This window comes from Cetorhinus maximus, chromosome 12 (assembly GCF_964194155.1).
Source record: "Cetorhinus maximus chromosome 12, sCetMax3.hap1.1, whole genome shotgun sequence".
In the NCBI taxonomy this organism is placed as follows: domain Eukaryota; kingdom Metazoa; phylum Chordata; class Chondrichthyes; order Lamniformes; family Cetorhinidae; genus Cetorhinus; species Cetorhinus maximus.
Window position 1 is genome coordinate 24,388,101 of NC_135890.1, and position 14,522 is coordinate 24,402,622.

Below are 14,522 nucleotides of genomic sequence, written 5' to 3' on the forward strand. Positions count from 1 at the left end.
GAGAAAGTTTTATTTGGGACTAGGGCATCAAAGGTGGACAAGGTTACCTCCCGAAGCATTCAAATTCATGGAAAAAGTACTGGAAACTAGGTCATGTGATACATCCACCATGAAATGTGATTTGGAGCGGAGAGTCACAGGACCTCTGGTTGATAAAGCTTTGGAAAGGCTAAATAGAATCAGGTTTTATCGCAAGATGCATAAAGTATAAAAGCCATGAGGTAAGAATGAGCCTGTATATAGCTTTAATAAGACCTCAATTAAAGTACAACGTGCAGTGTTGTGTTCCATGTTATTGGAAAAATATTGAGGCTTCGGAGAGCATGCAGCACAGATTCACTAGAATGGTGCCTAGCATTAGGAAATGCAAATGAAAAGAAAGACTTGAAAAATTGAGTCTTTTTGTTAGAATATAGGTTATAGAATCATAGACTGATTGCTGCACAGGAGGCCCTTCATGTATGTGCCAGCTCTCTGCAAAAGCAACTCACCTGGTCCTACTTCCCTGCCTTTTTCCCTGTAGCTCTTTTTATTATAGGCAATATGATAGTAGAGTATAAATTATGAAAGGATGAGACAGGGTAGATAGAAGCAGACTGTTTATTAGTTGAGGGGTTATAGATGCAAGGTTACGTGTAAGAGATTTAGAGAAACAAAAAGATTTAGAAAAATACATAAAGTTGTGAGGTTATGGAATTCATTTCCAGGCTTGGTGGTTGTGTTAGAAGCTGTAAATATTCAAGGTTAGCTCTGATAGGTGGATGGAATCAAAAGGCATTGATGGGATTGGGGAACAGGGTGAGTAAATATGATTAGGACTATTTGCTCACATGGAGGATAACCACCCAACACAAACTGTTCAAGTCAAATAGCCTGTTTCCATGTTGTAACTTCTATGTATTTCTATATATTTTGGTATTTGTAGCTTGGTCAATTCATTACATAGGTAGAGTACCTCAAATCCGCCAACCACAGGACCGAGTCCATGTGTTGCCGGTTTTCGGAAAAAAAATTCAAATCGGAATATCTTAATTCAGTGAATAGGGGACACAGGAAAACCAACTGATCTGATTGCAAAGCACTTTTGGTTAACGGCCATGTCGCTGCTGAGATGAACTCACTTCTCACACATTGGATTTAATAATTTTTCCCCACTTCCCTACATCAGCACACCCTGTTTAAAATGAGAAAAAAAATTGAAATGATGTTAAAAATACCTTATTATTGAAAACTCTTTTTTTTTTATTTATGCAAGATTGTACAGAACTCTTTAATAACTCTATTTGAAGTGAATTGGGCCAGCTGCAAGTAGGCAACCAGTGCCCATGAAACTTAAAGGCTTTTGGGAATCAAGTGCAATGTTTGAATTTTAGCCTGTGGGCTTCTATGTGGGTGGCCTTAATGACATCAAAACTCAATACAGGTAGCCTGTACTGTAGCAAGAATAGGCATATGCCCTGATTCCAAGTACAATACATAGCTAAATATTCTACCTCAGTAGATTCTGCAAGAGTCTTTTCTTCTTCCTGGGTGACTTCAACTGTCTCTGCCACACCTGCACTGGGTCGGTCACGATTTGCTGGAGCCTGGAAATGTCAGGCGACCAAAGCCAATCAGTACTTGGCAACTCCCTGAACTTTTCTGAACTGGGTTGGTAGGGTCGTGGTTCGCTGGAGTGCGGGAAATAATTTCCAGTTTAAGGACACCACCAGTTTTCAGGTAGGCAGATTTGAGGTACTGTACCTGTATACTGATCCAAAACCAGCTAGGAAACACATATGCACCTATTATTTTATATGAAATTCAAAAGTTTGAATATTTTTTGATTATCGTTTCCTGAAATACAGAAATGGCTATGTCTTACTGGTTTGGAAAGATCCATGGAAAAAATTACAAAGCATTTAACTTTTTTTGAAATCCCAAACAACAGACTAAATTTTATTTCTTTAATGACTTATAAAATAATTCAATATATAAGGTGCAACAGCTAAAACAACCAAAATCACAGTCTTATCTGTTCTTAAAAAAAAACTAAGTTTTCAATTGTTGGTAGCTTACATCCTGGTAGATGAACAAGTCCAGCTTCTCAGCAAGCATTTGCCAAAAAGATTTGAAAAGCGAGTGACAGAGTTCCTGCTCCAACTGCAACAATAGGTCTCGTAGAGTCAGTAACATTGGACAAGCTGAACTAGACAGACACATCACTGCTTGGTCTGACTGAGATGGCAAAAACAACCATCTGTAAAATAAATAACCAGCATTAGAGATCCTGTAGCACTAGTACTATTATATCCACACACTATCAAAGGATTTTCAATTCCTATTTATGGAATGTACCGAGTTTAAATTGAGTTAATTAGTAGTAGTTAATATAAGCAAAATGACAGCGATACTATGCATCTTCAACTGAGCAAACACCAGCAGCAGTAGCATGTTATTTTCTTAAAAATAAACCATGTGGTATTGGCAGTATAACTGAACATTCTGGGGTAAGCAAGTTATTTCAGCCACAACAGAAGTAGTTATGATGTAGCAAAATCTGAGTTGCAAAAAATATATTTGTCAAAGACCAAACTTTGAATAATTAAGTTATCTACAAGTTTCAGTTAGGTGCTATATAATTATATCATTGTAGTTGGTTCCATGTGCAAACTTGACAAGCGTCCAATAAGAATATAAAATTATTAAAAGTAGCTGCTGTCAAAAAAAACCACCAGGTACAATATTCCTTTTATAATGGGAGGCTTTTCCCATTTGTGATGGGTACGGGGTAGGGCAGAAGAGAGACAGAAACACACAAAAAGGAAAAGGTTTTATCAATATCTCAATCTTCAGTGGGAACTCAACATATTTTGTAGAAATAGACAGTACATAATAGGTAATCATGAAACATTTTACCCAAAAGAATGGGAAACAACCGGCAAAATACTTCTCATTTCCATAGAAGGATTTTTCAGAACTAATGACATTTTCTGGCAAACTACTTGTATTTAATTCTTTTTATGCCTACCATTCATCAAGCTTGGGAGTGCAAAACCTCCTGTTAAGTTTAACCAGATAAAATGTAATAAGGTTTAACCTTGTAAAAACTGCTTTTTGACCAATGTTAACTATAATGATTCAACATTGGCTCATTATAATCAAATATTAATTCGCTTTAATCCAACCCTTGGTGGATCTTGCTCAACATTTAATACTGCACTGGAAAGCAATTATTCAGTGATCCCTGAAAGTTGGACTAAAATTGTTAATAACATCCCCAGTAACCATACATAACACGACTGTTTTGTATTCCTTGGAGACTCTTAAATTTTAACATTGCCATGTCATTTAAGAAATTTATCAGAGCTAATCCCTATGCAGTTCATCAAAACAACATTCAGTCACACCCTTCTTATCTTAAACATTGCATACATTTATTTGCATTTTGAAGTTCTCGGTACTGGTCCTTTTGCTGCTAATTAAATTTGTTAATGCCCTTACAGAGTTTGGGAAAAAAACTTCCATAAGTGAATCAAATTGTTGAAACTTATGAAATTGATTAAGTCAATCCTACATGCCATGTCATGCTGGCCACACTAAACTTGAAACTTCTGTATTAAATTTAATAGCCTGGACTCGGCAATCAGTGGCAAAGGTATGATGCTTGCCGTTCACCTCACTGATGGCTGCCCGCAGACATTTTACGTGCTTGTCCGCAGGGATTTCCTCTAATCTGGCATCTTTTCCAGGATGGCGTCATCCAAAGGAGATCTGTGGCGTATGTGAGCAGGGAAAGCAATAAAGAGGCTCTTCAACTGATCAGATTGAAGAATCTTCACTGAGACATGCACGGTTCAAATCAGGAAGTATAAAGAAAGAAATATAAATTAAATGTAAATGTGCACAAAGCAAAATCTGGTAATGTGCAAGAAGACAGGATTAATTAATGACCTTCATAGTAAATGATCCTCTAGGCAGGAACGACCACAACATGATAGAGAATTTCACATTCAGTTTGAGGGTGAGAAATGTAGGTCTATAAGTAGCGTCATAAACTTAAATAAAGACAATCACAAGACAATGAGTTCAGAGTTAGCTAAAGTGGACCGGGAAAAAGATTAAAATATGAAATGGTAGAGAAGTAGTGGCAGACATTTGAGGAGATAATTCATAACTCCCAAAGATATATTCATTGAGGAAGAAAGGATGCACCATCCGTGGCTAACTAAGGAAGAATGGTATAAAACTGAAAGAAAAGGCTTACAATCCTGCCAAGATTAGTGGTAGGCCAGAAGATTGAAAAGTTTTTATAAACCAGCAAAGGATCATTAAAAAAAAGGGAAAATTTAGAGTATGAGAGAAAACTAACAAGAAATATGAAAGCAGACAGTAAAAGCTTCTACCAGTATATAAAAAGCAAAAGAGCAGCTAAAGTAAGCATTGGTCCTTTAGAGGATGAAACAGGAATTAATAATGGGAATCAAGGAAATGGCAGAGACTTTGAACAAGTATTTAGTATCTCTTCACAGTAGAAGACACAAAAAACATCCCAAAAATAAGAGAAAATAAAGAAGCAAATGGGAGGGGAGAGCTTAAAACAATCACAATAACTAGAAGGAAAGTACTGGCCAACTAATGGGACTAAAGGTTGACAAGTCCCCCGGACCTGATGGCCTGCATCCTAAGATCTTAAAAGAAGTGGCAGCAGAGATAGATGATGTATTGAAGTTAATCTTCCTAAATTGCCTAGATTCTGGAAAGATCCCAGCAGATTGGAAAACTGCAAATGTAACACTTCTGTTCAAGAATGGTGGGAGACAGAAAGCAGGAAACTACAGGCCAGTTAGCCTAACATCTCTCATTGGGAAAATGCTAGAATCCATTACTAAGGAAGTAGTAGCAAGACATTTTTAAAAAATCATAATACAACCCGGCTTAATACAACTTGGTTTTGTGAAAGGGCAATCATGTTTGACAAACTTATTAGAGTTCTTTGAGGATGTAACAAGTAGGGTGGACAAAGGGTAACATTTAGTAGATGTAGTGTATTTGGGTTTCCAAAAGGCAACTGATCAGGTGCCATATAAAAGGTTGTTACACAAGATAAGAGCTTATGGTGTTGATACATTAGTGTGGATAAAGGATTGGCTAACTGACAGGAAACAAAGAGTTGGGTCACTTTTAACTTAGCAAACTATAATCAGTGGAGTGCCACAGGGATCAGTGTTGGGACCTCAGCTATTTACCATATCCACATTAATGATGCGGATGAAGACATAAAAAAACAAAAAAAACTTCGACTTTTTAAAATTACAGACACAAATTTTCTTCTGGGAATCTGTGACTCTCCACACTTGTAAAATTAATTGTTCGGGGTCAGAGAGCTGGTTCAGCAATAGTTATCATATCATTAAAAACTCACCTACACCTTAATGCACCAACCCTAACTTTTTCAGTTGTGTTTAGTGTGGAAGCTAATGGACAAGTACATCAGGTTCCTACCGTTGTAGTCATATCAATAACCAGTCTATCGGTGAAGACCTTAACTGCGCACCCTGTGGAGGAGTAAGGTATCTCTGACAGCAATTTCTTGATTGTTGCATTTAATTATTCAGGCGAGTACTGTAGAATGTGATGCCATATTTCCTCCATTACAATGGTGAGTGCCGATAGCCTCAATGTTACTCGCATCCCAAATTCTGGGCTAAATGTTGGATTTTACCAATGGTTCAGTAGGTGAGTGGACATCAGTGTATAATCCTGAGGCATACAAGCCTGGAATTTCCCAAGTTTAATTTCTGGTCTGGATTAAGTCAGTTGACTTCTGCAGGGACTCCCAAACATGATGTAAAGATGCCAGATGGAACATGCACGCATGGATGTCAAGCAAGGCCAAAATCAGATTTGGCTGTGACAATATCTAGATTCACTAATGGAGACAGCCCAGCTTGGGTAAAGTTCCAGAAAGCTGCCAACACTCCAATATGATGCTGCCTTCAGCAGCAAAGGAGGAAAAAAAAACTGGAGAGATGGGGATGATGCAGAATTCAACCTGTAAACTTTGCATGGATGCTGAACAACTCCCAAGAATACTAACTCTACTGTACCTCTGCCTACATAACTGCAGATGTTTTGAAATAAATTCAATCCTTCTGGGTTATTTGTAACTAAATAGTATTAGATTCCTTTAATGGGCACTGCAGCAAATTGGGAAGATATCAAAAATTTCAAGATATCAGAAAAACCTTGATTAACTATTTCTCCCAATCTAGAGAGAGAAGCCATCAATTTCCTTTGTTTTTTTCCCCTCCCCTATTGATGCCATAGAGTTTAATAGCAATCAATTTATTAATATTCAATGCCAATTCTGATGTCATGAAATCTTAATGTACTAATTGAAATGACATTTATTTCTCCAGTTATACATGATAATGCAATATAACAGCGGCTCAGATTTCCAAAATATTCACCTTTCCTTCTTGTAAGGTTTTGCTTTGTCCTTCACTTCTCTAAAGACATGCTCTACTTGTCGTGTCAACATGTCATATCGCAGGCGCTCTAGCAAATCAATCATATTATCAAAGACAGAGCTTTCAAGAGAGGCCAGCTGGCCAAGCTGTAACTCAGTCATAGTGTTGCTCGCTCCACAAACCTCGAGTGCTGCTTGCTGAAGCTGCAAGAAGAACTACACAAAAGGGAATTACGTTTCTAAGCTTGGGAAATAGCTCTTTGACCCAATTTCATAAACATGTACTTTATTCCCCTTAATTACTAAAATGTCAGATGCACAATCTTATATGTAATATAACTCACTGCTTCTCCATCACTGTATTGCATATGATTATTTTCCATAAAGTAAAACAATTCACAATATTAGTAATATTATTAAACAGAGCTTCACAACACTTGGCTTATTAATTTAAAAAGGATGAGTGTGATCCAACAGTCTCTAAATTGTCATTTGGAGAACAGAACTTGAATATTGCTGAAAAAAAGGAACATGTTGAAGCTTTTCATCTTGCACCCATCAGGACACTTCACAAAATACCAATGTCAAGGGAAAATAACAACTTATACTGTATGAGAAGAGAGTGCTGATTGGTTGGCAAGTGGATTGTGATTGGTAGAGGTGTTGCCATGGAGAATGCACCAGTGATGGTGACTGACAGTTAACTGCCAAGCATTGTTTGAAATTTAAGCCAGGCAGATTGACTCTACTTGGCCAAGGCCATTGCCTTGAGGAATGAGTCAGCTAATGGCTGTTTAGCTGAAACAGGCACCATGTGTGTACATATTTTTTCTGTCACGGTCCTGTGTATTAATATATGTAGCTTCCAGTACATGTAAATGCGCCACGCTGTGAGCCCAACCAACAATCTGTAATTGGTTGACAGTGTAATCCTTAGCACACTGAAGATTATTTAAAAACTTGTTGTCCAATAGCAGAATCACATCTAATGTTGGACAGAGTTTTGCAAGCACAGGCTGGTTGGGTACGATCCATGACAGTATCGATAGGAGTGACCACTGCACAGTCGTTGTGGAGACAAAGTCCCGCCTTCACATGGAGGATATCCTCCATTGTGTTGTGTGGTACACCCACCGTGCTAAATGGGATAGATTTCGAACAGATCTAGCAACTCAAAACTAGCCATCCATGAGGCACTTTGGGCTATCGGCAGCAGAAGAATTGTACTCGAACACAATCTGTAACCTCATTCACCAAGGCTCCTTCCACAGCACCTTCCAAGCCCACGACCACTACCATCTAGAAGGCAAGCGCAGCAGCTAGATGGGAACACCACCACTTGGAAGTTCCCCTCCAAGTCACTCACCATCCTGACTTGGAAATATATTAATGTTCCTTCATTGGGTCACTGGGTCAAAATCCTGGAACTCCCTTCCTAACAGCACTGTGGGTGTAATTACACCATATGGATTGCATCAGTTCAAGAAGGCAGCTCGCCATCACCTTTTCAAGGGCAACCAGGGATGGGCAATAAATGCTGGCCCAGCCAGCGAAGCCCATATCCTGTGAATGAATAAAAAACAGGTCTGTACCTTGCCGATATGTGGATCGTATGATATGTGGATGATACATTTGCTATATTTAAATCCACAACTGCATGTAATAATTTCTTGCATGTCTTAATGGGCTTCATCCTGCGTTTCAAATGGAGCAGCACTCCCCTTCCTTGACATACTAGTTGAGAAATCTGCCAGAGGTTTCTCTACCACAGTCTCCCGCAAGGCTTCCTTCATTGGTCAATATACATGTTGATTCTTACAGTTCCACATGCTATAAGATTGGTCTTATCGGCAACCCTGAACCATTTGCTCACCATGCAAGCTTGATGCTGAAATAGGACACATCAAAGGCATCCTGTGGGATAATGGCTCCCCTGATCAGATCATTTCATGCTGTATATCATGCAAACTCATGAAAGGGCCTGAGGGCATCACTTTTGGCCCTGAAAAGTGCCCAGCCTTCCTCAGATTACCCTGAAAGGGTGAGGTATCACAAAATTTGATCAACAGGTGAAGCTAGCTCTTTCACACTGTTACTATGCACTAACAGGGTGCTGCCATCAAGCTAAAAAGACATTCTGCTTATCACACAAATGAGTAATGTGGTATATGAATTTCAGTGCCAGTGTGATGCTAGGTATGTAGGCCATGCATCTCAAAGACTGGTGGGTTTTATCAAACAGCATGTCCCAGCAGCTGTTCGCAACGGGCAAGGTACAGACCATACCCAACCAGCCCATGCTTGCAATACTCAAAACACAGTGTTGAATATTAGATGTGATTCATGAGTGGACAATATTTGCTAAATAATCCTCATTATGCTAAGAATTATGCCGACAACCAATTTATGATTGTTGGTCAGGCTCACAGTATAGCGCATTTGTGTATACTGGAAGCTACATATATTAACACACAAGGTCCTGTTCTTTGCAGACAGAAAGAACGTGTACACACATTGCACCTGTTTCAGCTAAACAAAATAAGTGACAGCAATTCACTGATTCATTCCCCAGCGCAATGCCTTGAGCAATCAGGTCAAGCTGCCTGGCTTAAATTTCAAACTATGCCTGGCAGTTAACTGTCAGTCACCATCACTGGTGCATTCTCCATGGCAACGCCTCTACCAGAGTCCACTTCCCAACCAACTAGCACTCTCTTCTCATACAATATAAATTGTTGTTTTCCCATGACATTGGTATTCTTGCAAAGTGTCCTGATGAGTGCAAGATGAAAAGCTTCGACATGTCTCTTTTTTTCAGCAATACTCAAGTCTCTAAATTGCACCAGAAATTTCTTTCAGTTGTTTTCACTGATTAACAAAATTAAATATTTGAAATATTGCACTGTACTAGTAACATTTAGTGCACAATCTAGCCTGATGGTGTGGGAGTTTAGCATTTTAAAGGGGCTATTCTTTCAAATCACTGTTTAGCCAAAACCTTGTCTGCCCATTCTAATAGTTAAAGATCACTGGTCAATTCTCATGAGCAATCACTACCAAAGATCAATCATGCTGTCTACAAAATGGCAGTCAAATTAACTATTCAAAGTAATTAACTGTTTGTAAGCACTTTGAAGGGTTCAATAGATGTAATGGGCCATTATACAAATAGAAGCCTTTCACTTAATGCCATAACACTGTCAACCTATTCTAGTCCACATTACTCTACTGGCAGAGATACTTAAAGCATTTAGTTATTTTGCAACAGATGGTTTCCTTCTTTCCATCAAAAACAAGCATTACATAACTACTCTAGCAGAGGTATGAATGTTCTTACCACATTGTCTGCCCAATCTGCTAACACTGCTGCTATATAGTTGACAGCATTCAGAATGGCACAGTAACGGGATCCTAGAGGAGAACGGGTCTCCTCCTTCATCACTTGAGTTAGACGAATCCTGAAATCATCAATTAGCTCTTTCTGTAGTTTCAAAAACTGCAGTTTTCGGGCTGCTGTAGGAAGGCCCTTGTACCGGTCTGTTAAGATAAACATGAAAATCTAATTTACACAGCAGTGAAGGAATAGGAAATGGAAAAGCAAATATGTATACAAAAAAATCCCTGCAATTTGCTCCTAACAAACTCACAAAATTCCCTTTTTTTAAAATCCAACTCCGAAACTAATTACGAATATGGATTAAAATTTTAAAAAATCAGAAAAACGTACAAAATTCAACCCGATAATGATTCCTGATGGCAATATTAGCTTTAGCAACTGAGTCAGATACAGGTGGCACTTCATCCCTTAAATACCATCTTTCTTAAAAATCTTTCTGACATCCTATATGACTGTGACAAAGGTAAACTATCCCTACTTGCCCTGTCTACAGCTTTGGCATGATTGACCACACTGTTCTTCGCCAATGTTTCTCCACCGTCATCCAGCTGAATGGGACTGCATTCACCTAGTTCCATTCTTATCTAACTAAATGTATAAACGTAGCCATAGAATCACCTGCAATAGCTTTTCTCCCTGTTTCCGAAGCATTATCTCTTAACCCCCAAGGATCAATCCTTGACCTCCTCCTATTTCTCATATAAATGCTGCACCTTAGTGACACCATCTGAAAACTCAAGTGTTATTTTTCACATGTACGCTGACGACACCTAGCTCCACCTCACCATCACCTCTCTTGAGTCCATTGTCGCTAAATTATCAGACTGCTTGACTGACATCCAGTGTTGGATGAGCAGAAATTTCCTCCAATCAAATATTGGGAAGACTGAAGCCATTGCCTTCAGTCTGCACCAAAAACTTCCTAAGCTACCAATTCCAGAATCAGACTGTTCAAAATCCTTGCTGTCAGAATTGGCCCCAAGACGAGCTCTCACCCCTGTATGTGCACCATCACTAAGAATGCCCATTTCCAACTACACAACATTCCCCGACTCTGCTCCTACCTCAGTTCGTTTGCTGCTGAAACCCTGATCCATGTCTTTTTGCCAAGACTAGGCTATTCCATTGCACTGTTGGCCATCTCCCACATTCTACCCTCCGTAAACTTGACGTCATCCAAAAATCTGCTGCCCACGTCCTTACTTGCAGCAAGACTTCATTCCATCACGCCATTGCTTGCGGATCAATATTGGTTCTCCATTAAGCAACAGCTCAATTTTAAAATTTTCATTCTTGCTTTCATCTCCCTCCATGGTCTCAACTCTCCCCATCTCTAATTTCCAACAGGTGGATAATCCTGCAAGGTCTATGTTCTAATTCAGGCCTCTTGAACATTGCCAATTTTAACTGCTCCACCAATGGTGGCCATGCCTTCAGTTGCCTAGGCCCTAATCTCTGGAGTTTGCTCCCTAAACTTCCCTTTTCTCTTTGAACACACTCAAGATCTATCTCTTTGAACATGCTTTTGGCTATGTCACCTTATGAGACTCAGTTTCAAATTTTGGTTTATAATACTCCTCAGATGCACCATGGGATGTTTTATTATGTTAAAGGTACTATATAAATAGAAGTTGCTACATTGTTTTAACTTAAAAAAAAATTTGTAACAGTTTCTAACTGAAGTGATGCAAATTACTTACTTGAACTCATTCTGATCAACCTATCTACTGCCGACATATCTGTCCACATTGGTAGGATTATTTATGAAGACAAAGTCTCAGGTTACAGTGAGGACAACCTCCATTGTGTACTGTAGCACTACTGCTATGCCAAGTGGGAGAGAAAAAGCAGTCCAAAACTGGGAAAATGAGGTACTGTGGGCCAAAAGCAGTGAAATTGTATACTACCACAATCTGTAACCTCATGGTCCAGTACATCTCTCGCACCTCCATCACCATCAAGCCAGTAGACAACTAGTTCGAAGAAGTGCAGGGGAGCTATCCCTGGTGTCCTGGCCGATATCTATCCCTCAATCAATGTCACAAAAAGATTAACTGGTCATTATTGCATTGCTGTTTGTGGGAATTTGCTGTGCACATATTAGCTGTTACGTTTCCTACATTACAAGTGATTACACTTCAAAAAGTACTTCATTGGCTGTAAAGCGTTTGAGATGTCCAGTGGTCATGAAAAGTGCTATACAAACGTAATTCTTTCTTTCTTTAATTATGGTACAATGGAAAGTGTAGAATGTCCTGGCAGGAACTGCACCAAGCATAACTTAGAGTGAAGCAAAAACCTAATGAAACTACAAAACGACTACCTGTTTGTTAAATACCAAAGGCTGTTGGCAAAGTTATACATCCCAAGACCAACAGAGCAGAACAAAGTTCTTTTGTCCTTCTACAGTCAGTAGAGAATGGTGGCACACGAAGATAAAGGACCAGGAAGGAAGCTCCATGAACATTCCAATCCTTAAACATGGTGGAGCATAATGCAAGTTCAAGATATGAGATCTGTAAGTTTGAAGTTTGTAAGCAACCTCAGCCAAATAGAGAATCCTAATCAGCCTCCTTCAAACATTACACGCACCAATATTCAGCCATTCAGTTTACACCATACAACATTAAGTAGTAGTTGAGTACACTATTCACAGCCAAGGTTATAGGTCCTGACAACACCTTACCTGTAGCACTTTAACCATGAAAAATAAAACCAGCCAATCAATTCCAGTGCAATTGTGACACTGGAAGCTGTCCATTAACATGGAATGATGTCAGGTTTCTCCTATTCAGAACGACAGACTCTCAACAACAGAATAGTCTGATTTCTGATACTCAGTTTAATTTTGGCAGAACCACTGAGCTGCAGAATCATAGTCTTGATCCAGATATGGACACAACAGCTAAATGCCAGAGGAGAGAAAGGAGTAATTGCCCACATCAAGATACCATTAGAAGAACCGACATCACAGAGTCAGTCACCCTTTGGTGCCTGGAGTTATATCTGACACAAAGAAAAACTGTCATGGCTGTTGGAGACCAATCTTTGGGAACCTATGACATCGCTGCCTCACGGCAGTCTTCGTAACCCAACTGTCAACAGATGCATCATCAACGACCTTCCCTGTCATGAGGTCAGGAATGTGGCTGTTCACAGAAAATTCTACAATGCTCAACTGTATTCACAATTCCGTCAATAATGAAGCAACCCATCTGAGCCTAAAGCCTGACCTGGATAATATCCAGGCTCAGCTGATAAATGGCAGAGAAAATTCAAGTTACATAAGACCTTCTCAGCAAGAAGAGGCTCATCCAGCTTCCTGTGGCTGTCAATGGTACCACAATTGCCAAACCCCCAACATCAACACCCGGAGTGTTACCATTTCTCAGAAGTTGAACTGGACTAGTCATATCAACACTGTGACAGGGTAGAAGCTGATACTTCGAAACAAGTGGCTCACCTCCTGACCCATCAAAGCCTTTCTATCATGTGCAAGATGCAAGTCGGGAGCATGATAGAATACCACCACTCCCATGGATAGATGCTGCCAGAACTTTCACAAAATTTAACACCTACAATAGAGCAGTGTGCTTGATTGGTATCCTGCTGCCAAATTCAATATACAACCCTGCCGCCACTTCTCAGTCCTGCAAACTCTGCCACTGAGAAGAACAAAAGCAGCAATGTAACTGCTACACTCTCATCTCCAAGTCACTCTTCAAGTCACACACAATCCTGACTTTAACATTTATCACTGGTTCCTTCATTGCCATATTGTCAAAATCCTGGAATTCCCTACCTAACACCATTGTAAGCTCATCAACACTAGCTTGCAGAGGTTCAAGGAGAAGTCCTTTCCCAGGGAAGCTAAGGGTGGGCAATAAATACGACTTTGCCTGAATTGCCCTCAAGTTGGAGAACAAATTTTTAAAAAAATTAATAGAATGTACAGAAATTATTGTAGTACATGAAAAAAAGATAACATATTAGTGATAAAGTTGAGTTCTGAGTATTCTGTATGCATTTTTCTTTTGGTTCCACCAAAGTAAAAAAAAGATGAGTAAAGTTAGGTAAGTATTCTACATTTTTCTCAGTTATCTTTGTTGGATAAGGAGAAACTTTGCAGTCAAGAATTAAATAAGTTGAGCAAAGTTCATGCTAGGGTGGGTGAATTATACCTTTTCCAAGAAAGCAAAGGAGTTGGGGACCTGAAAATTATTCTTACCTTCCATGTCATCTTTTGTCAGTTGCAACTTTATGAAATGAATATAGAGCTCTACAAATTAACCTTGTAAATGTACACCACAATATACTTGGGACACAAGAAAGTGAAGTACTGTACTTTATTGGAGCTAACAGAAAGAATGGAGAAGGGTAGTGCAGTAGATGTCACCAATCCAGATTCCCAAAAGGCCTTTCATAAGGTGCTACATAATAGACTAATGCATAAGGTCACTGTCTCATCGCCTGTAAAAAAAAAAAATTTGGTTTGACCATCAGCATCAGGAAGACAAATGCCATGGACCAGGAAGTTGCCATATAGCCATCAATCAGCATTGGCAATGTGATACTGGAGTTTGTTGATAGCTTCACATATCTAAGCTCCACAATCACCAGCAATCTATTGCTTGATGCTGAAATCAACTCATGGATCGCAAAAGCTGCAGCTGT

General features: G+C 39.3%; 1 protein-coding gene across 3 annotated transcripts in view; it reads right to left on the minus strand.

Annotated features, from left to right (window-relative positions):
- rint1 (RAD50 interactor 1) overlaps positions 1-14,522 on the minus strand; it is a 46,698-nt gene that overhangs the window by 5,190 nt on the left and 26,986 nt on the right. For all 3 annotated transcript variants that reach the window (XM_078553186.1, XM_078553187.1, XM_078553188.1), the window contains 3 exons: positions 9,789-9,988; positions 6,453-6,667; positions 2,059-2,239 (listed from right to left, as the gene is read on the minus strand). In XM_078553186.1, coding sequence (XP_078409312.1) covers positions 2,059-2,239; positions 6,453-6,667; positions 9,789-9,988 — 596 coding nt within the window. The remainder of the gene's footprint in view (positions 1-2,058; positions 2,240-6,452; positions 6,668-9,788; positions 9,989-14,522) is intronic.